General features: G+C 38.8%; 1 protein-coding gene across 1 annotated transcript in view; it reads right to left on the bottom strand.

Annotated features, from left to right (window-relative positions):
* The window catches only part of LOC104234679 (cis-abienol synthase, chloroplastic-like), a 41,264-nt gene that overhangs the window by 1,552 nt on the left and 18,562 nt on the right, over positions 1-21,150 (bottom strand). The window contains exons 6-9 of the mRNA XM_070163469.1: positions 1,045-1,165; positions 860-957; positions 376-587; positions 184-293 (exon numbers count right to left, since the gene is read on the bottom strand). Coding sequence (XP_070019570.1) covers positions 184-293; positions 376-587; positions 860-957; positions 1,045-1,165 — 541 coding nt within the window. The remainder of the gene's footprint in view (positions 1-183; positions 294-375; positions 588-859; positions 958-1,044; positions 1,166-21,150) is intronic.

Genomic DNA, 21,150 nt, shown 5'->3' with positions numbered 1-21,150 from the left:
AAGGACTTCCAACTTCGATAGAAAATGTACCACTACATTTTATTTAAATGATATCTACAGGTAAGCCTCCATGTGAGATTTATAATCTTGAAACAATACAGATTACCTGCAATAATTGGCAAACGTAACCTTCTGAAGGTGCATATTATCTAAAATCTTAGAATAATAGTGCCAGAATTATACCTGTAAGCTGCTTTTAAGATTTTAAAATTGTCCATTTTGTATGACTCGATGTATCGTCTAGTTTCCACTCGATCAAATGTGCCATAAAACTTCCTCATAGCAAATTCCATCTGATATTTCATCGACTAGCTAGTAATGGAATATCATAAAATTGAAAATTACAACGTAAGTTTAATTATATACAAGTGATACCTCCTTTGACCTATCAACGATGTACTTGTCTACGAGTTTTTGCTCCATAAAATTCCTTGTCCAAGTACTAATTTTATCTAAAATGTGATCTTTCTCTTCATAAATAGCCACCTGTGAAGCTCGGTGAAGTTCCAGAATTGCAACGTGACTCATTAGTTTCCCACATGATGTTGTAAAGCAATGTTCTTGAACGACAAATCCTTCTAGTTCTTCTACAAAAAGACAAGTAACAATTTATTGGTGCGTAAGTAAAAGGCAGCTCATTGCACTAAGCTCCCGCTATGCGCGGGGTTCAGGAAAGGGCCGAATCACAAGGGTCTATTCTAAGCAGTTTTAGCCTACATTTCAGCAAGAGGTTGTTTCCACGGCTTGAACCCGTAATTTCCTGGTCACATGGCAACAGCTTTACCAGTTACGCCAAAGCTCCCCTTCTATTATTGGTGCATAAGTAAAAATTTAATTTTCTTAGTTTTCAGTTACAAACCTGAGGAAACTTCATAGTTATTCATCCGTAAAAGTCGAAACGCCATGGCACAATGGGCAACGTTTGAAAATATTTCTTCGTTCTTTTCTTGCCAAAGCCTATATATATTCATAATTCATCATTAATATTAATAGAGGTTTTCAAAAAGATAAATTGTATAAACAACGAAGATCATTTCAAATTACCTGTATATTTCAGCTAGAACACTTTTGACTTCTGTTTTAAAATACCGATCTATTCCAAGATTTTGAAGGGCATCAACCAAACAGATATTTGAATGTATCTTTGTAGGGTACATAGTGGGAACTATAAGAACAACGAAAACATTATATTAGTAATGTTGAAATATGTAGCTTAGACAGGTTGTGCAGCAGAATATTTAAAGGAGTACACTTCTAGAAGGTTCATTAGTTAGTGTTAGTTATTGATCTTTGTAATTAGTTGTTAGTTAGTTACAGATTAGAAGTTAGTTTACAGTGTCTTTAAATACTCTTTGTACAACTCATGGTTGGTTAGATCAGCTGCGCGTTCAAGTTTGTGCTGCAGCACACCTGGAAAGATTATATATACCCCCTAGGTCGGAAAAAAATGATTTAGGGTCAAATTTTGGGAGTTCATTGATAATAGGCTAGATTCATGTAATTTGGCGACTGTTTATGCCCCAGCTTGACTATGTTTCACTGCTATAGGATAGTTAAATGATGATAAATTGGCTCTAATTGTGAATTTCATGTTTTGCAGGAGCGAGTTGCGCGTATGAGGACTTAGAACTGTATTTGAAGCTAAATTGAAGCAAGAAAAGTCCCTCGAAGCTGAGTACATTGAAAGAAGAGAGAAAGAAGGGCCAAAATGATGACCCGGACTAGCGCGCCCACTAGGGCGACCGTGCTAGCCCAGGAGTTCGAGGCCGAATACTAGGCCATATGCGCGGTCAGTAGTTCCAGTTCGGAAAAATATAATTCAGGAGTAAACTTAGAAGTTTGGAGGTAATTCCACTTAACCTATAAAAGATCCAGCTCACCCAAAGGGACATTATCAAGGTTTTTAGATTGAATTGGAGGCAAGAACAAATGTGAGAAGAGCAATCAACCATCAGAGTTTTTCAATCTTCTCTTTGTTATCTTTATTTGCACATTATGAATACTTTTGTGGTTTTATCTTGCTTATGATTAGCTAAATATTTAGTCTATGATTTTGATGGAACCTATTGAAGGATGAACTTCGTGTTATCTTAATATAGTTTGCCCGGTTTAATCTCTATTTGTTCAACTATGTTCTTGTTGTAGTTAATTGATAGGATCATCAATTAGTTGTGCCTATTTAGTATGTATTACTCGGGAGAGAGTACATATTTAGGTAATTGTTGAACAACACCACTCCAATAACCGAGGGTTTAAAGGCGGGATTAGGGATAACAAAACCTTGAGGGCGATCTAAAGTGAGCTATATTAAAATCTAGCTAGCGTAATTCGGGAGAGTGCATCTAGTAAATTGTCGTGATTACTCGGGAGAGATTTACGATAATAAGAATGCTCATGATCGATAGAGACGATTAGGCAAATCTATGTGAAACATAACAGGAAGGGATTCCATCAATAGGGGAAATCATAACCTTAGATCTTTCTCTTAATTGTTTACAACTTAATCATAGTTAGTCTTTAGTTACTTAATTGCAGTCTGTTATAGTTAGTAAAAATATCCTCAATTGTTATTCAAAACGTTTGGGAAGTTGATTACGTAGAATTTAGTGAGTCTAACAAGAGTAATTGATAGGTTAATTCCTTTTGGGTTCGACTCTGGGCTAAATACTCAGACTATATTTGCAACATCCGCTTAGTCCTTTTTATAAGGCATAGTTGGGCGTGATCAAATATTGGCACCGTTGCCAGGGAGTTAACAGTGTTTTCAATTACAATTGAGAGAAATACAAAATTTCTTAGTGTAGTCAATTTTCTTTACTTCCAATCTATACATTGAGATTTTAACGTTTGTTGACTTGGTTGTACAGGTGCATGCCTAGAAACTCATCGAGAATTGGTGAAGTATTTGAAGCATTATCAGATCCCGAGAAAGTCTTCAAGGCCTTGAATCAGGCCAACCGGAAAAACAAACAACAACAAACAACTGAACAATTCGAACCAGACATGGGGGACAACATGATAGACCCATTAGCACCAGTGGCACCTCTTGTGCCAGAGGCTGCTCTATATGACTGGGCACAACCCACAACAGAGAATTTGGCCACAGCGATTTTAGTCCCGTAGATAGAGGCTGAATCATTTCAAATCACGAACAACATGCTGCACTTGTTGCAAAACAATGGATTATTTTCGGGGTCACAAATCGAAGATCCTCAACAACACTTAAAGAATTTTCTGTTAATTTGCAAAACTCAAAGGCAGCCCAACGTAACTCAGGAAGCAATAAAACTGTTGTTATTTCCTTTCTCAATGACAGGAGCTTCCCAGACTTGGATAAACTCACTCCCCATTAATTCCATAACGACTTGGGAGGAGTTAGTCAAGCAATTTGTGTACAAGTTTCATCCACTCAACAAGACTTCTCAACAAATTGATGAAATTTTGAGTTTCAAACAGAAATCAATGGAGACACTACAAGAAACATGGGAAAGATTCAAATGAATGTTGGTTATATGTCCGCACCACGGTATTCCAGATCAGATGTTAGGGCGGCGATTTTACATGGGTTTGGCAGATAGCGTGAAGGGTAATGTTGATACTTCAGCTGGTGGAGCATTTTTTAGCAAAACATAGAGAGAAATCCAGAGTCTGCTTGACAAGATAGCACATAATTCAAGATGGACAACCAGGAATGCACCTATCACTCCAGTAGTTCACTCATTGCCCTTAGATCTATCCAACACTCTTGCTGAAAATATGGCCACATTAATGACACAGATGAGTATACTCACCAAAAAGGTGGAAGAGTCAGGGCAGAAGCACCAGATACACATTGTAGATACTACCAATGGGGGCTTATGCACATCTTGTATTAGTCAGCCAATTGGTAACCAGTGGAATGCAGAAAGTGATCAACATCACTACCCCGAGGACATGAATTATATGTCTAATTATGGAGGCCAGAGACAGGGTGGTCAAAATTGGGGCCAACAAAATCAGCCATACAAGCCAGTCCAGCCACAGCTCAACAATGGAAACATAGGAGGTATGAGACCTCACAATAATATGGTGCCTTACCAAAGGGCACATGGATTTAATAATCAAAATCAATAGCAGGGTTATCATCCTCCTCAGCAGCAGCATGGTGGAAGACAAGAAGATGGGTTTGCTAGACTCGAGGCAATGATGCAGCAGGTTATTGGGTCAAATGCAAAAATGAGTGAAAGAGTAGATGCACATGAGTCAGCTATTAACAATATTAAAGTGCAGATGGGCTAGATTTGATGTCTTTGAATAATCGTCCTCTTGGGACATTACCTACAGACACGCAGGTAAATCCAAAAGATCAAGGCCCCAAGCAGCTGATGGCAGTAAGTCTACGTAATGGCAGAGACTTAGACTTGGAGCAAGAGAGGGCCCGAGAAAGAAGACAGGCCGAGACACTTGTACCAGTGCCCATTGAGCTAGATGATTCAACGAAGCTGATAGAGGTGACAGTGCAGCCTGCCCAAGAAGAACATAACACACAGATTGAGGCTGAGAAAGAAATTAAGACAACCCAGGAACCGGTAGTTGAGGTGGTGTCTGACAAAAAAAATACCCAAATCATTGGGAAGAAGAAACATCCAGTACTATTTCCACGGAGGCTAGCCAAGTATCAGAAAGAGGAACAATACAAGAAATTTTTGGAGATGCTCAAACAAATCCAGGTAAATATTCCATTGATTGATGCGTTGAAGGAGATGCTTGGTTATGCAAAAATGAAGAAGGACTTGATGTCCCAAAAATTTGATTTCCAAGACTTAGCCACAGTGACTCTTACTCAGACCTGCAGTGTTGTGGTGACTAGACCAGTTGCTGAGAAGCTGTCTAACCCGGGGAGTTTCACAATTCCCTGCACCATTGGTAACTTTGATTTTGCCAAGGCACTTTGTAATTTGGGGGTCAGCATAAATCTTATGCCCCTGGCGATTTATAAGAGGTAGGGGATTGGAAGAGCTAGACCCACATCTATGTTGTTACAGCTAGCTGACAGGACCATGAAAAGACCTTCTGGTATCTTGGATGACGTGCTGATTTAGGTAGGAAAATTTGTGTTCCCTGCAGATTTTGTGATTCTAGATTGCAAGGTGGATGAAGAAATTCTCATAATTTTGGGAAGGCCGTTCTTGGCCATGGGGGAGAGCTCTCATTGATTGTGAAACTGAGGAGCTCAAGATGAGATTGAACGATGAAGAGATAACATTCATGTGCAAAAATCTATGAGGCGACCGAGTAAATTCGCCAATTGCTCTCTTATTGATGCTGTGGATGTAATCGTAGAAGTTGATGATGAAACGTTGACTATTAAGGACCCTCTTGCTGCATGTCTGGTAAATTTAGATGCGGTGAATGGGGAAGAATTGGCAGAATGTGTGTTGGCTTTAAAGGGCAGAGGGTTTTGGGATAGAACTCTTGAATTCGAGCTCCTGCACGTAGAAAACAGAGAAACTCCTCCAGCCAAGCCATCCATAGAAGAACCACCAAAGCTGGAATTGAAGCCACTGCCCGCCCATCTCAGGTATGAGTTACTAGGACCTAACTCCACATTACATGTTATTATCTCATCTAGTTTGTTAGATGTGCAGGCACAACAACTTTTGCAGGTACTCAAGGAGTGCAAGACTGCCATTGGGTGGACCATGACAGACATTAAGGAGATCATCCTGGCATATTGTATGCATAAAATTCTGTTGTAAGAGGGACACAAACCTTCCAGGGAGCACCAAAGAAGGTTGAACCCCAACATGAAGGAAGTGGTGAAGAAAGAAGTGATTAAGTGGTTGGATGCGGGAATTATTTTCCCAATCTCTAACAGCAACTGGGTCAGCCTGGTGCAATGTGTTCCTAAGAAGGGTGGCATGATGGTGGTCAAAAATGATAACAATGAGCTGATTTCTACAAGAACCGTCACAGGCTGGAGAATTTGCATAGACTACAAAAAATTAAATCTGGCCACCCGGAAAGACCACTTCCCACTTCCCTTCATTGATCAGATGCTAGACAGATTGGCAGGGAGGTCTCACTTCTGTTTTCTAGATGGGTACTCAGGGTACAATCAAATCTCCATTGCATCAGAGGACAGAGAGAAGACCTCCTTCACTTGCCCATATGGCATTTATACTTTTCGGAGGATGACCTTTGGCCTATGCAATGCACCCGCCACATTCCAAAGGTGCATGATAGCCATATTCACTGACATGGTCGAAGACATAATGGAGGTGTTCATGGATGATTTCTCAGTGGTGGGGAACTCGTTTGATGAGTGACTTATAAATCTGACCCGAGTGCTGAAAAGATGTATTGAGACTAACCTGGTACTTAATTGGGAGAAGTGCCATTTCATGGTACAAGAGGGCATAGTCTTGGGACACCCTGTATCAAGTAAGGGGATCAAGGTGGATCGTGCTAAAGTTGATGCAATAGCAAAGTTTCCACCTCCCACTTCAGTCAAGTCAATCAGGAGCTTCCTGGGGCATGATGGTTTTTACCGGAGATTCATAAGAGACTTCTCAAAAGTCGCCAACCCTCTCTGTAAGTTATTAGAAAAAGATTACCCCTTCTTGTTTTCTGATGATTGCAGGGTAGCATTCGAGGAGTTGAAAAAGAGGCTAGTCACAACACCCATCATTGTCGCCCCCGACTGGGAGCAACCATTCAAACTCATGTGTGACGCCAGTGACTACGTATTGGGGACAGTGCTGGGACAACGGAAAGACAAGCTAATGCACCCAATCTACTATGCCAGTAGAACGCTGAGTAGAGCCCAACTGAACTACACTGTGACCGAAAAGGAGATGCTGGCTGTGGTGTTTGTATTCGCTAAGTTTGGATCATACCTAATTGGCTCTAAGGTAATTGTATATACTGATCATGCAGCTCTCAGGTACTTGATTGAGAATAAGGAGTCCAAACCGTGCCTGATTCGTTGAGTGCTATTACTACAAGAGTTCGACCTTGAAATTCGTGACCGTAAGGGCACAGAAAACCAAGTCGCTGATCATCTATCACGACTTGAAGGAGCTGAAAACTCAGTTGAGGTTAACGATATTCTAGAAACCTTTCTAGATGAGCAGCTACTCGCTACAAACCGGGTTCTACTGGCCAACAGTGTTTAAGGATGAACATCAATAGGTGAAGGGCTGTAATGAATGTCAGCGAATTGGGAACATTTTCCGTGGCCATGAGATGCCCATGAACCCAATTCAAGAGGTTGAAGTGTTCGATATTTAGGGGATAGACTTCATGGGCCCCATCTTTAGCTCCTTTGGCAATAAGTACATACTTGTTGCTGTAGATTACGTGTCCAACTGGGTGGAAGCTGTAGCACTTCCCACCAATGATGCCAGAGTGGTGGTGGGGTTTTTGAAGAAGAATATATTCACCCATTTTGGGACCCCAAAAGCAATTATCAGTGACGGAGACACTCACTTCTGCAATCGAGCCTTTGAAAAGTTGCTAGCAAAGTACGATGTATGCTACAAGGTGACAACACTATATGATCCTCAGACCAGTGGACAGGTCAAAGTGTCTAATAGAGAGATAAAGAGTGTATTGACAAAGACTATGAATGCCACAAGAACTGATTGGGCGAAAAAGCTAGATGATGCGCTCTGGGCCTACAGAACTGCTTTTAAAACACCAATTGGTATGTCACCATATAAGTTGGTGTTCGGGAAGGCTTGCCACTTGCCAGTGGAATTAGAACATAGAGCTTGGTGGGAAATGAAACAACAAAACCTAGACATTGAGGCTGCGAGCTCAGCTAGAGTCACAGAATTGCATGAGCTCGACGAGTTCTAATATCTTGCTTTTGAGAGCACAAGGTTGTATAAGGAAAGAATGAAGAGGTTGCACGACAAGAACATTGTCGAGCGAACTTTCAACCCCGGAGACATGGTATTGCTCTATAACTCCAAATTAAGGCTATTTCCGAGTAAGCTCAAGTCACGATGGTTTGGCCCATTTTGAGTATTCGAAGTATTCCCTTCAGGGGCGGTAGAGATTGCCTCAGAGAAAGACTCTCATACATTTAGAGTCAATGGGCAAAGATTGAAACTATATATGGGCACGAATGAATCAAAGGAAGTGTCAGATATCCACCTAACTGAACCTCAGAGGTCGAGTGAGCCTTAAATGCGCTTATCTACGTCGTTCCGCAATGTTAAATCAGGAGCTGCATGAGAGGAAACCCATTGATTTGTTGTAATCATCATGCCACAACATTAACTAAGGCACTGGTTGGGAGGCAACCCAATGATAGTAGTAGTTGTTAATTTTGAGTTTGGGAAGTACTAACTAATGCAAGTGAGCTTGGGCAGGTGATAAGTCCATCGGACGCGGAGAGAACAGGTGAAAAAAATGAAAAACTTCGTGCCCATGAGCGCGCCCGCGCTACCCACCGCACTACACGTCGTGCATACAGGCAAACATTCTGCCTCAGCTCTCAAACTCTAGTGCGACCGCAGTATGACCGCTCTTGTGACCGTGCTAGTGGCCGCACATTTGGCCAAGTACACTGCCTGGACTAGCGCGACCGCGCTCGTACCGCACTATGACTCGCTAGTCCTGCCCATCTGACGCATTTTTTTCTTTTTTAACTTAATAATAGTTTTTTTATTTTAATTTTTCCTTTAGTCTAATCCCCCTATCTAATTTCCTCCCTCTTCAACCCTAGACTTCCCCCACGCTCAAAACAAAACAAAAGACCCCCCAACCCTAACCCCCTTCTTCTTCAAAATTCCATCTTCTTCAACTCCCTTATTCTTCAAATTCCCAACCCAACTTCCCAAAGTTTCAAGACATGCTCTCCCCTACTCTTCTTCACTTCTCCCTGCATTCTCTCACTACAAGTATGAGTTCTTTGTGCCATTTTTCTCTTCTTATTTTTCAAGATTTTTGTTTTTTTATGTAGTAGCTTTTTCTTTTTCTTTTCTTAGTAGAAGTTTGTAGTGTTTGTGTAATGTTTGTGGATGGTAATATTGTTGGAGTTGTATCTTAACTTAGTGGGTGTGTTTGGAAAAAAATGTGGTGTTATTGGGGTTGTAACATGTTTGGAATGGGGTGTGAGTATATAATGCCCACAAGGTGTTTGTTTAAATGCCGTAGTGAATAGAATTGAGTAATTGTGACCAACTGTGCGCGTCAAGTCTAAGTAACCGCATTGAGTTACAATTTTTCGTGGGCTGTGCTAATATTCCTTTTTCCAGATATTATGGCTCCATCTAGGAAACGTCGCACCATATGTGCCTCTTCCAGTAGTCAAGATGGATCGTCCAGGGCGCGTATGTTAGCTCTTGCTCATCCCTTTGATAGTAGCAGGTCCATCTCTGCCAAGGCTCAGGACCGCTTTGCGGATAAGGCCACTAAGAAACTAATAGCGGCAAGAGGCATAAATATAGGGTCGGTCCAGCTGGTTGCCCTCACTTGTATACTGAGCTGGTAAGGCGGGGGTTACAAATCTTCATTGACGAGTTGGTAGAGGGGAATGTGATGGTTGTCCGTGAGTTCTACGCTAATGTAAAAGAACATGTGAATGGCGTAGTGACTATGCACAGAAAGGCGGTGGATGCCTCTGTTGAGGCTATACGGAGGATGTACCAGCTGCCCCCTCCTATGGATCCATATGATGACTATTATGAGGGGTATGGAAGATCACACACGCAGTGGGAGAGGTTCCTTGAAACAATCTGTGTACCCGTCAAGGAAATTGTCTGGATGAAGTATCGTCAGAAGTTTCACTCCTCGATGCTAACCTTTGAAGGGAAGTGTTGGTTGTATGTTATCAACAACCTCCTGATCCTGTCTTCCAACACTACGGAGGTGAATGGTCCTCGAGAGGCTCTGATCTGGTGCTTTATTAATGGTCACAACTTTGACTTGGCCAAAGTGATTCACGAGGTCTGTTGTCTGGTGAAAAGGTATGGGTTATTCTTCCCTTCCTTGGTTACTCGACTTTTCCAGGCAGCTCGGGTCCCGAAAAATCTAGATGTTGATGGAAGAGTGCAAAAAGACCATAAGTTCCAACCAGATAAGGTCACTACGTGTAAGGAGGCAGTGGAAGCAAGTGGTGATGATAGTGGTGAATCTGATAACTCTGAGGAAGAAGAGGCTGAGCAGGAGGATGTGAGGGCCGAGCCACAAGCCCATGAGCAAATTGCAGCAGCTACAACGCCATCTGGGACTGCAGCACCATCTGGAGCTGCTCGGGTTACCCTATTCACAACTTTGGAGCAGGAGGTACTGGATTGTATACATCGGTCGCTGACTTGGGTAAACGTTTTGACGCGGTAGCTGCCCAGCAGGTGAAATCGGAGAAGAAAATATTGGGCTGGTTGAGAGCTCTGGGTCGTGCTTGCAATTTGAACCCAGACACAGTCTCCGATCAAGAGTGATCTTTTAGGGAAGTTCCTTTACCTCACTGTTCTTTATTTTTTATGCCATGAGGACATGTCTTCTTTTTAAGTGTGGGGTGGGGATACTTCAATATATGTATGTATATGTAACAATTTGACTGTTTGATGTTTTTTTTTATTTTTTCTTGATTGTTTTTGGTTGTCAAATTAGGTAAGTTTAAAGTAGGTAAGTTGACTTGTCTCGACGACGGATCTCTTTCAACGGGGTTCTTGAGAGTCTAAGCCGACGTGAAAAAAAAAGAATATAAGGACTCTTCCTAATAACGGATCTTTTAGACAGTTTTCTTGAGGGAAGTAAGTCTAAGGTAGTGTAGTAACTCCCCCTTGGTTTTTCTTTGGGCCACGGTTCTTTTCCAAGGGTTTTGCTTGAACTGAGTATAGTTAGTTTTTGTTTATTTTATTTTTAGTTTTTAGTTAGTATTGATGGGCTACGAGCTAAAATAGGAAAAAGAACCCTTGGCGTTGATATACCTGAACACAGTAGACACTAAAGTGTAACGCTTAGTCTCAGTGGTTGATTCTTCCTAGAGTGCCTTAAATTGTAGGTTTATAACTAACTTGAATACTCAAATGAGAGTATCTTGATAATCAAATCTAGAGTGAGTCATGTGTCATGTGTGTGTGAGCTGTACTGTATTCTATGCTCTACATTTGATGCCTAGAACTTGCCTCGTTTGTTTGCAAAGCAAAATAGTAGCTTTATTCAGTTTTAGAAGTGATATAGACATTTCTTTGTTAAGCCAGATATATAAAGTAGACCCACCTAAATATAATACATCATAGTCAACCCCGTTGAGCCTATAAGCATGTTTCTTTGGTAACCACATTATGAACCTTACCCAATCGTTTGAATGGCCATCTGTTTGAACCCCTTTACCTCCCATGAGCACTTGAATGGTCTTGAAATATGCAAAAGCTAAAGTGTGTGGTGGTGGTTTGGTTTTTGAGTAGAACCGATGAAATATAGGAAAGGTGTAGTTTTTGGAAAAGTAAAAGAATAAGCACCACTTTAAAAAAAAGAGAATGTGTAAATGTAGTAGTTGATAAGTGGTGACTTGATACAATTTCACCTAATGGAGTGGGATGTTATAAATAAAAATGCGGTGGAATGTCTGGTTGACATAAGTATGGTTTTGAAGGTTAATGTGATTGTATTAAAAGTGCTTAGGGAGGTTAGTCGCTATATCCAAATATATCCTACCCGTCCCTTAGCCTACATTACAACCAAATGAAGTCCTAATTGATCTTAAACTGAATGGGCTCGATTAGTAGAGTAGTACACTACGGGCAAGCCTATGGTGCATCTTTGTGGTATGTGAATGTTCTTTTTTAGAGTGAGCGAATTTGGTCTATCTAAGTTCCTAATTGTGCTTAATATTATTATTTGTGGAACTACTCTCTTGTGTGATGTGAGGGCATGTGATTCACGAAGGAAAGGTAAGTCCTGACTTCTGTATAGAGTAACTTGAGTAAGTATGAATATTGCTTGGCACGTGAGAGTCAACTTTTGAGGCAAAGATTGTTCACTACTAGACGTAATTTTGGTGATTTGTTCTTGGTGTGGTGCGTGAAGGGAAAAGCTTAGTGAATGAACCTTTATAGAGTGTGGTGGATTGATCGAGGACTAGCAATGATTTAAGTGTGGGGTGTTGATAATATGCTAGATTCATGTAATTTGGCAATTATTTATGCCCCAGCTTGACTATGTTTCACTATTATAGGATAGTTAAATGATGATAAATTGGCTTTAATTGTGAATTTGATGTTTTGCAGGAGCGAGTTGCGCGTATGAGGTTAGAACTGTATTTGGAGCTAAATTGAAGTATGGGAAGCCCCTCGGAGCTGAGTACATTGAAAGAAGAGAGAAAGAAGGGCTGAAATGATGACCCAGACTAGCGCGCCCACTAGCGCGACCGTGCTAGCCCAGGAGTTCGAGGAAGAATACTACGCCATATGCGCGGTCAGTAGCGCGCCCACTAGCGCAACCACGCTAGTCCAATTCGGAAAAATATAATTCAGGGGTAAACTTGGAAGTTCTGGGCTAATTTTACTTAACCTATAAAAGGTCCAGCTCGCCCAAAGGAACATTATCAAGGTTTTTAGATTGAATTGGACGCAAGAACAAGTGTGAGAAGAACAATCAACCATTAGAGTTTTTCAATCTTCTCTTTGTTATCTTTATTTGCACATTAGGAATACTTTTGTGGTTTTATCTTGCTTTGCTATGAGTAGCTAAATATTTAGTCTAGAATTTTGATGGAACCTATTGAAGGATGAACTTCGTGTTATGTTAATATAGTTTGCCTGGTTTAATCTTTATTTGTTCAACTATGTTCTTGTTGTCGTTAATTGATAGGATCCTCAATTAGCTGTGCCTATTTAGTATGTATTACTCGGGAGAGAGTGCATATTTAGGTTATTGTTGAACAACACCACTCCTAAAGTATATGAGGGATCAATAACCGAGGGTTTAAAGGTGGGATTAGGGATAACGAAGCCTTGGAGGCGATCTAAAGTGAGCTGTATTAAAAGCCAGCTAGTGTAACTCGGGAGAGTACGTCTAGTAAATTGTCGTGATTACTTGGGAGAGATTTACGGTAATAAGAGTGCTCATGATCGATAGAGACGGTTAGGCAAATCTATGTGAAACATAACAGGAAGGAATTCCATCAATAGGGGAAATCATAACCTTAGATCCTTCTCTTAGTTGTTTACAACTTAATCATAGTTAGTCTTTAGTTACTTAACTGCAGTTAGTTATAGTTAGTAAAAATATCCTCAATTGTTATTCAAAACGTTTGGGAAATTGATTACGTAGAATTTAGTGAGTCTAACAAGAGTAATTGATAGGTTAATTCCTTGTAGGTTCGGCTCTGGGCTAAATACTCAGATTACATTTGCAACATCCGCTTAGCCCTTTTTATAAGGCATAGTTGGGTGTGATCATTCATTAGGACTTTTGGAGAGAATTTCGACCAAAGCTTCATTCGGGTTATACAAGGCGAGTTTTTATCGATGTTTTGTGTTCATTAAAGTTGATTAATACTAGTATTAACATTAAAGCATCCTTTAATTTGCAAAATTTTATTAAATCAACTAAAAATACCAAAAGAGAGATTTTTTAGGATTTGCTTATAAAGGTAATTTTTACTTCTTGATCCTTATTTATGAAGTATAAATAAGCGTTTTAATGTTATTTATGAGCTGAAGTAGTAGTTAGAAGGGTGAAAGAGATGAACCCTACTATCCTAACTTTGACATTGAAAAGTTTATTAATAGGAAAGATGAATAGTGTTGGACTTCTTTGAACGATATCATTTTGAACTTTTAATGAAATGACTGTCGCACCTCCTTTTTCCCGCGCCCGCGGGGCGCGTGGGGAGTTTTCTCCAATTAAAGGACAGTCGAAACGGGATTTGTTTATTTGTTTCAGAGTCGCCACCTGGGAATTTTGAGGCGTCCCAAGTCACCAATTATAATCCCTGAATCGAGGAGAATATGACTCTGTTTATTTTTCTGCGAACCAAAAATCCTGAGTAAGGAATTCTGTTAATCCGGAAGAAGGTGTTAGGCATTTCCGAATTCCGTGGTTCTAGCACGGTCGCTTAACTGTTTTTATTATTGGCTTAATCATCTTGATTTTATTAAATATATTGATGTTATCTGATTTTATTACCACTTATACTTATCGTGATTAAGGACCTTCTTTGAATCGAATTACGCGTACGTATATTCGTGTTGTAAATTAAAAAAAATGCGGAATTGTGTCACGCGCACGTGTACACAATTACTTTTGACAATATATTTATTAAGCACATTTTTTCGAAAATGCGCTGAATCAAGAATGATTATTTTTCTTAAATAATGAACCGTACATATTGGATTTTTATGAAATTGATTTAATGCTTTTAGAAAAATCCTTTTTATTAAATAATCATTCGAAATTGCGCGTACGCATAATTCGAAATTTTGTTTTTAAAGTATAATCGGGGTACGCGAACGTATCCCTAATTGCGCAACATATTTGTGATGATATTATGGAATTAAAAAAAAATGTTTGTTATAGCACGAGAAACCTCGTTTTAAGATGTTCTTTAAAATTTTGGAAAATAATCCACAATTTATTAAATATCGACCATTGATTATAATTTCCGAATATAAATCATATTCATTCCAATTATTCAAATTCAAAAGACAGAATAAAAATATGATTAGTACTAACTTTAAAACAAATGTGACATATATAAATATGCCAAAGAATAAATTGCATATGAAACCGAAAATAAATAATTCATAAAGGAAGGAAATATTTCCGGGAATTTTCATGATTATTTAATGCAAATTCTATTTTTAATTACCATTGATTTAAGAAGTTGCCATTTATGTATATACAAATCAACTTTATTCTCACATGCTCGTTTTAATCTTAATAGACCTAATTATTTGGTCACTTTGTTTTATGAAAGTAGATAAGCATCAAATTTATAGAAAAGGCGTTATTATGCAAGTTAATTCAACAAAGTTACCTTACATATAACCTAACTGTTTGGCGTAAATATTCATAACGTTTTAACATCATGATGAGCTATACCAACTTACTTTACTCATATGATTATACCTGTCATCATACCATATAATAACTTATACCAACCTAAACAAAAAAAATCATATTTGTTACAAGATATTCTACTAATGTAACTTCTTAATCATTACATTCAACTAATGGTATTATGGGATGTAATCAATGGCCCATTTTTATGCCTTCACTCCCTGTTTTGACAATTCACATATATCTATACCAATGAGATTTCGGAATAGCTAACATTATTACAAAACTTTATATGAATTTCAAAATAAGACAATTTAACTCATAGCTATCAAATTGAATTTACTATTTAGTTAACTAACATAAAAATGAAATTAGAACTAATGAACTTGGACAATTGGAAAATAACATTTCAATTCAAACTTCATTGATGAGTCATGTTGAATCTCTTTCCAATCTTAAAATTTAAAAGACATGTACCTGAAAATGAAGGTGGAAGGAGTAAATTTCAGCAGTGGCAGCAGTAACAAATTCAGCCAAATACCGGTATTCCCACAGATTTAAACAATAATAAGATCCGAAGAAAACAGATGCACAGTATAGTTATTTTTAAAAGATACTTTAGATGTTAACTGAATCAATGGAACCAAGTAAGGTTGAACAGATTCAACAAAAGAAACAATATTTCAGATTTCAATTTCTTTTCAGTTTCAAATTCCCATTTTTTTTTTGATTTTTCTGTTTCTGCTGCTGTATATCTGTGTGTGTATGACTGTTCTTTTTGTTCCTTTTCTGTTTCTTCTTCCTCTTCTAAAATCTCTCAAACTATCTTCTTCTGAAAACTGATTTCCCTCCCTCTGAAAACTGCTCAAAACTCTCCTATCTTTCCTTTTTAAAAAAAATCTGAGTTCTTTTCCTTTCTTCAAAATCTTAGTCCTAAAAATCTGAGTTTTTAAATCTGTCCAGCTTCCTGTATTTATACAGGTCAGCCCCTTTCTTTTTAAGTGCTGCCTGGACCCCCTTTATCTTTTAAAAACAGAAAATTTCCATTAAAATCTGTTTTTCCACTTTAAATCCCATTAGGCTAACTTTTCCCTGATTTTCAGCAGCCCATTATCCCTTGTTCCCTATTAGTATTATTAACTAATAGCAACTAACATTACATTATAATATACTAGTACTAACACCCTGTTTTTTACTGCTCATTCCCAGAAATGCCCCTGAAATCCTAGTGTTATTACTGAAAACAAAATCAGAACCTACAGCAAAACAGATTCTAAAATCTGTACAAACTTAGTTATCTCCTGATTTACAGCTATAACCAATCCTATTAACTTCCTAACACAATTGCATTTGACCAACTTTTGCAAACTTGAATTCAAACTGGATATTTCAGCAATATTATACTGAATTCAGAACTAACAACATATTACTGCAATTATCAAACCAATTCAGACTGGACTTAATACTGAACTAGAATCAAACACACACAGGATCATTGTCAATACTGACAATGTCCTGAAACTTTAATGTTCAGACAATAACATATACAACATACATTTGAATTCACTGATTCACAGACAATCATGACTTAATTGACGAGCATTAATCAATTGACTATTTACAACATTTGTCAATAATTAGTCTAAAATAATAGAAGCAGACTGTTTTAGTCAACATTTTCAGAAATGAAAAAATTCGTAATATAATTAATCGACGAACTTAATCGAGTCGATTACACACATTGTAAATAACCATAACCAACAGAAACAATTCACATTCGGATTAAATAGACAGAAATGACAGAATTGATCAAAACAAATATGAAAAATTAACAAGCTATTAATACGGACAACAATACACATAGAATACACAAAATAAATAGAAAAATACCTCTGAACTTTAATCAGACTCGATCCCAACTCAGCTTCGGATTTTTGTTTGAAATCAAACAGACCTTAGTCGAAGTATTTTCCACTGAAAATACTTCGACTAAGGTCGATTAAACCTCAATCTTTTACTTGAAATCGGAAAAATTCCAAGATTGGAAATTTTTAAGGTTTCAGGTTCTTGGATCTTAAATCCGAACATTTCTAGGCAGATTTGCAGGGAACCAAACATGATACGAGGGTGTGGGTAGCCTAGGGGTTATTTGGTGTTAGTTTGAAACGGATCTGAGTCTGTTTTTGTTTGGTCCGAATCTTCAAAAGAAGATTCGAGGAGTTCCGAACTGATTCGAACCAAACAAATGATAGATCCATATTCAGGGTGACTAGGTGGAGCTGTGGTGTCGATTTGGGACTGTTAGGTCTAGATCTGAACTTGGCTCGAATCTTCAAATGAAGATTCGAGAATCTCTAGGGAGATTTGAACCAAGCTGGTAACATATTCGGATAGAGGGTGTTCATGGGGTCCTAGGGTGTTAAGTTGGTGACCGGCGGCGTTGATGCCGCCGGGTTTCAGGCGGTGGAATCCTAGGGCGGCTAGGGTTAAGAGTGGGGGTTTGGGACGATGATGAACAGGAGCGGAGAGGGGGGGGGGTGTTTAGTTAGGGGGCCGGGTAAAGGGTTACGGGTTTATATAGGGGAATGGTGGGTGGATATGGACCGTTGGATTAGGAAGGATGGATGGCTGAGATTAATTCATTAAATCAAACGACGTCGTTTGGTTTAAAGTTGGGGTCGGACTGAATCGGGTTAATGGATCGGGTAACGGGTTACGGGTAAGGGTAATGTATCTTGTCCGTTGATTGGATTTGATCGAACGGTTTCTTGATGAGAGGTGACCAAACGACGTCGTTTTGTCTTAGCTTGGGACTGGACCGGACAGGTTGTTTGGATTGGGCTGAGGAAGTGTAATTTGTTTTGGGCCTGGATTTAAATCCAGGTCCAATTTTTATTTCCTTTTTCAATTTTTTTTCTAATTTTATTAGTAAATAAAAAAATCCTAATAAAATTATAAACAATTTTTAACCTTACACAAAAAATATTAATTACTCTATAATAATTATTTAACACATAGAAAAAACATCAATCACACAGTGAAACATTTAAAATAGAACTAATGCATATTTTTGTGTTTTTTTTTATTTAAATTATCTCTTAAATGCATAATTAAATCCTATATGCATGCAACATGTATTTTATTTTAATTTTGTTTAATTATAACAAAGCAAACATTTTACGGGCATAAACAAATATTTAACACCACGCAAATTCAGAAATTACACAGTACAAGAAATTTATTTTGATTTATTTTGGAGTAATTTTTCGTAAGGCAAAAATCACGTGCTCACAGCTGCCCCTCTTTGTGCGGAAACTCGAAGAGTTTTCGTACAAAGATAAAGTGAGCGGACACGAGCGATTTTTGCCCGTTCGAATACTCCGTGGGAAGCATTTTTAGAAAGATTTGACCGAACCTCTGCTTCAAAGGTTTCCTACATATCCTTGGCTATAAAGGAATCAGGTCAATGTAGTTCGGGAAGTTTTGGGTAGCTGGGACTACCGTGGGACTGTGATGTTACTGCTGCTTCGTGCTGTTTTTACTGCTTGCTGACCTCCTTATTACACCTTACTTTAAAGGAAATACAAAATTAAACTAGACTATGGTACATGAATTATAAAATCTTATCTAGATCATGCCCTTGCGTTTCTTGTTGTCTTGATATCTTGGTGAATCTTGGGCATTTGGCTTATTCCGTATTCCTCTTGGAACTCTTGTTGTTTCTTGCTGGGGATTCTGTTGGATTCCTCTGCTTTATTGATTCTAAGTGTGCTCCTTTCTCACGTGAGTGGGCTTTTGGTTTCAACACTTCAATTGCATTCCCTCGTTCTTCAGGTGGGTGCCTCGACTGCTTTTCTTTCTTCCTTCATCCTCGTTCTCCAGGTGGATGCCTGACTTCTTCTTTTCTTATCCTCATTCTCCAGGTGGACGCCTGACTTCTTTAATTTTTATCCTCATTCTCCAGGTGGACGCCTGATTTCTTCAATTCTTTGTCCTCATTCTCCAGGTGGACGCCTGACTTCTTTAATTTCTCATCCTCATTCTCCAGGTGGACGCCTGACTTCTTCTTTTCTCATCCTCATTCTCCAGGTGGACGCCTGACTTCTTCAATTTTTCATCCTCATTCTCCAGGTGGACGCCTGACTTCTTTAATTCTCATCCTCATTTTCCAGGTGGACGCCTGACTTCTTCAATTTTTCATCCTCATTCTCCAGGTGGACGCCTGACTTCTTCTTTTCTCATCCTCATTCTCCAGGTGGACGCCTGACTTCTTCAATTTTTCATCCTCATTCTCCAGGTGGACGCCTGACTTCTTAAATTTTTCATCCTCATTCTCCAGGTGGACGCCTGACTTCTTCTTTTTCTCATCCTCATTCTCCAGGTGGACGCCTGACTTCTTCAATTTTTCATCCTCATTCTCCAGGTGGACGCCTGACTTCTTCTTTTCTCATCCTCATTCTCCAGGTGGACGCCTGACTTTTTAATTCTTATCCTCATTCTCCAGGTGGACGCCTGACTTCTTTAATTCTCATCCTCATTCTCCAGGTGGACGCCTGACTTCTTTAATTCTCTTTACCAGGTATTTTCTGACACAAATATTATACTTGCCCCTGTTTTAAATCAAAGAAAACTTCGTTAGTTTAAAGCAGGTTGGTTTGCTGTGGTATTCTTGCAGATGGTGATGCTTCTCTTTGTCTCTCTTTATTGCCTTGGAATGGTTGAAAAGACTGTTTTGTCTTTGTAATTGATCCTTGACTATAGGATTCCCCTCTGTATGTTTTCCTTCAAAACCTTTTAACTGTAATCATATGCCCCTTCTGACTTTGCTGATCCATTTTTGATTTCACCTTTCTTACATCCATATTTTATCTTCCCACCTTTCGTGGCTGTATTTCGTAACCTTGAATCTTGGTAGTATACCTTGACATTCTTTCTTATTTGTTTAGAATAAAATTTATCTCAAAGCTTGGAGAAAGTAAGATTATTAGTAGCGAAATACGCTGATTTCGACAATTATAGAATGAAAAGAAAAATCCAATTTTTGGATGACTGTTGGAAAAGGAATAAAAGACTTATCTGATTGGAATTACTGGCACCAATGATCAGGGTATGCATTTCGGATTAATCAACCCAGTCTTTTAATCAATCTCCTTTCAATTGTCTCAAGGAGTTTTCATTGATCAATTTTCCTCATTTTTCACTTCTCCACTTCCCTTTCGCCTTATGGTGCCTGGGAAGGTTTTCACCAATAAGACTCTCTCATTTTACTTTTCTCTCCACTTCCGTCGCCTTATGGTGCCCGTGTGGGTTTTCACCTATAAGACTCTCTCATTTTTACTTTCTTTCCTTGTTTGTACCACTTCATTTGCTTGCATCAGCATTTTTCTAAGATTGATCGAAAGGTCTTTTTGGTATAAGGTTAGGAATGGAAAAGGTATTAAAAGCTAAATAGCTGTGGTATGGGTTTAAAATTACAACTCTTGGAATCTTTTCTTATTTCCAATACAATTCTTGCCCCAGTCTCTTGATTGGGGTCTCTTGATATTTCTTTTCCGTGCACATTGTGCATGTTGTGCACCCTATGACCGAGCCGTGAGGCGCCTACGTATCCTTCTTTGAGGAATCAGGTCAAACGTAGTTCATTCCATAATAGTGAAGATTTTTTTTTTTTTTTATTTTATTGATTCCAAGAGAGGTTAGGAAAGAAACAAGTATGGCTCAAAGGGGAAGCAAATGGTATAGTGTTTGGACAGCAGAATAAATTGCCTTTGTCATTTCAATCTTTGAAATAGTGCTAAATACAAACATTCAAAAGTTATGCATAATATCTCTTTACCGCGTCAGAATTGATCGCCATATCTATGCATTTGCCTTCAATATCTGTTAAACATAGTGCACCATTCGATAATACTCTGGTCACAATGAATGGTCCTTGCCAATTCGGAGCAAATTTGCCTTTTGCTTCAACCTGATGTGGAAGAATGCGTTTCAGCACATGCTGACCTACTTCGAACTTCCGGGGACGCACCTTTTTGTTGTATGCTCTTTCTATTCTTCTTTGATATAATTGACCATGGCATACTGCGGTCAATCGTTTTTCATCAATCAAATTTAACTGTTCTAGACGGGTTTTGACCCATTCATCAT

The sequence above is a fragment of the Nicotiana sylvestris genome, chromosome 12, assembly GCF_000393655.2.
Source record: "Nicotiana sylvestris chromosome 12, ASM39365v2, whole genome shotgun sequence".
In the NCBI taxonomy this organism is placed as follows: Eukaryota; Viridiplantae; Streptophyta; class Magnoliopsida; order Solanales; family Solanaceae; genus Nicotiana; species Nicotiana sylvestris.
This window is presented reverse-complemented; position numbering and strand designations above follow the sequence as displayed.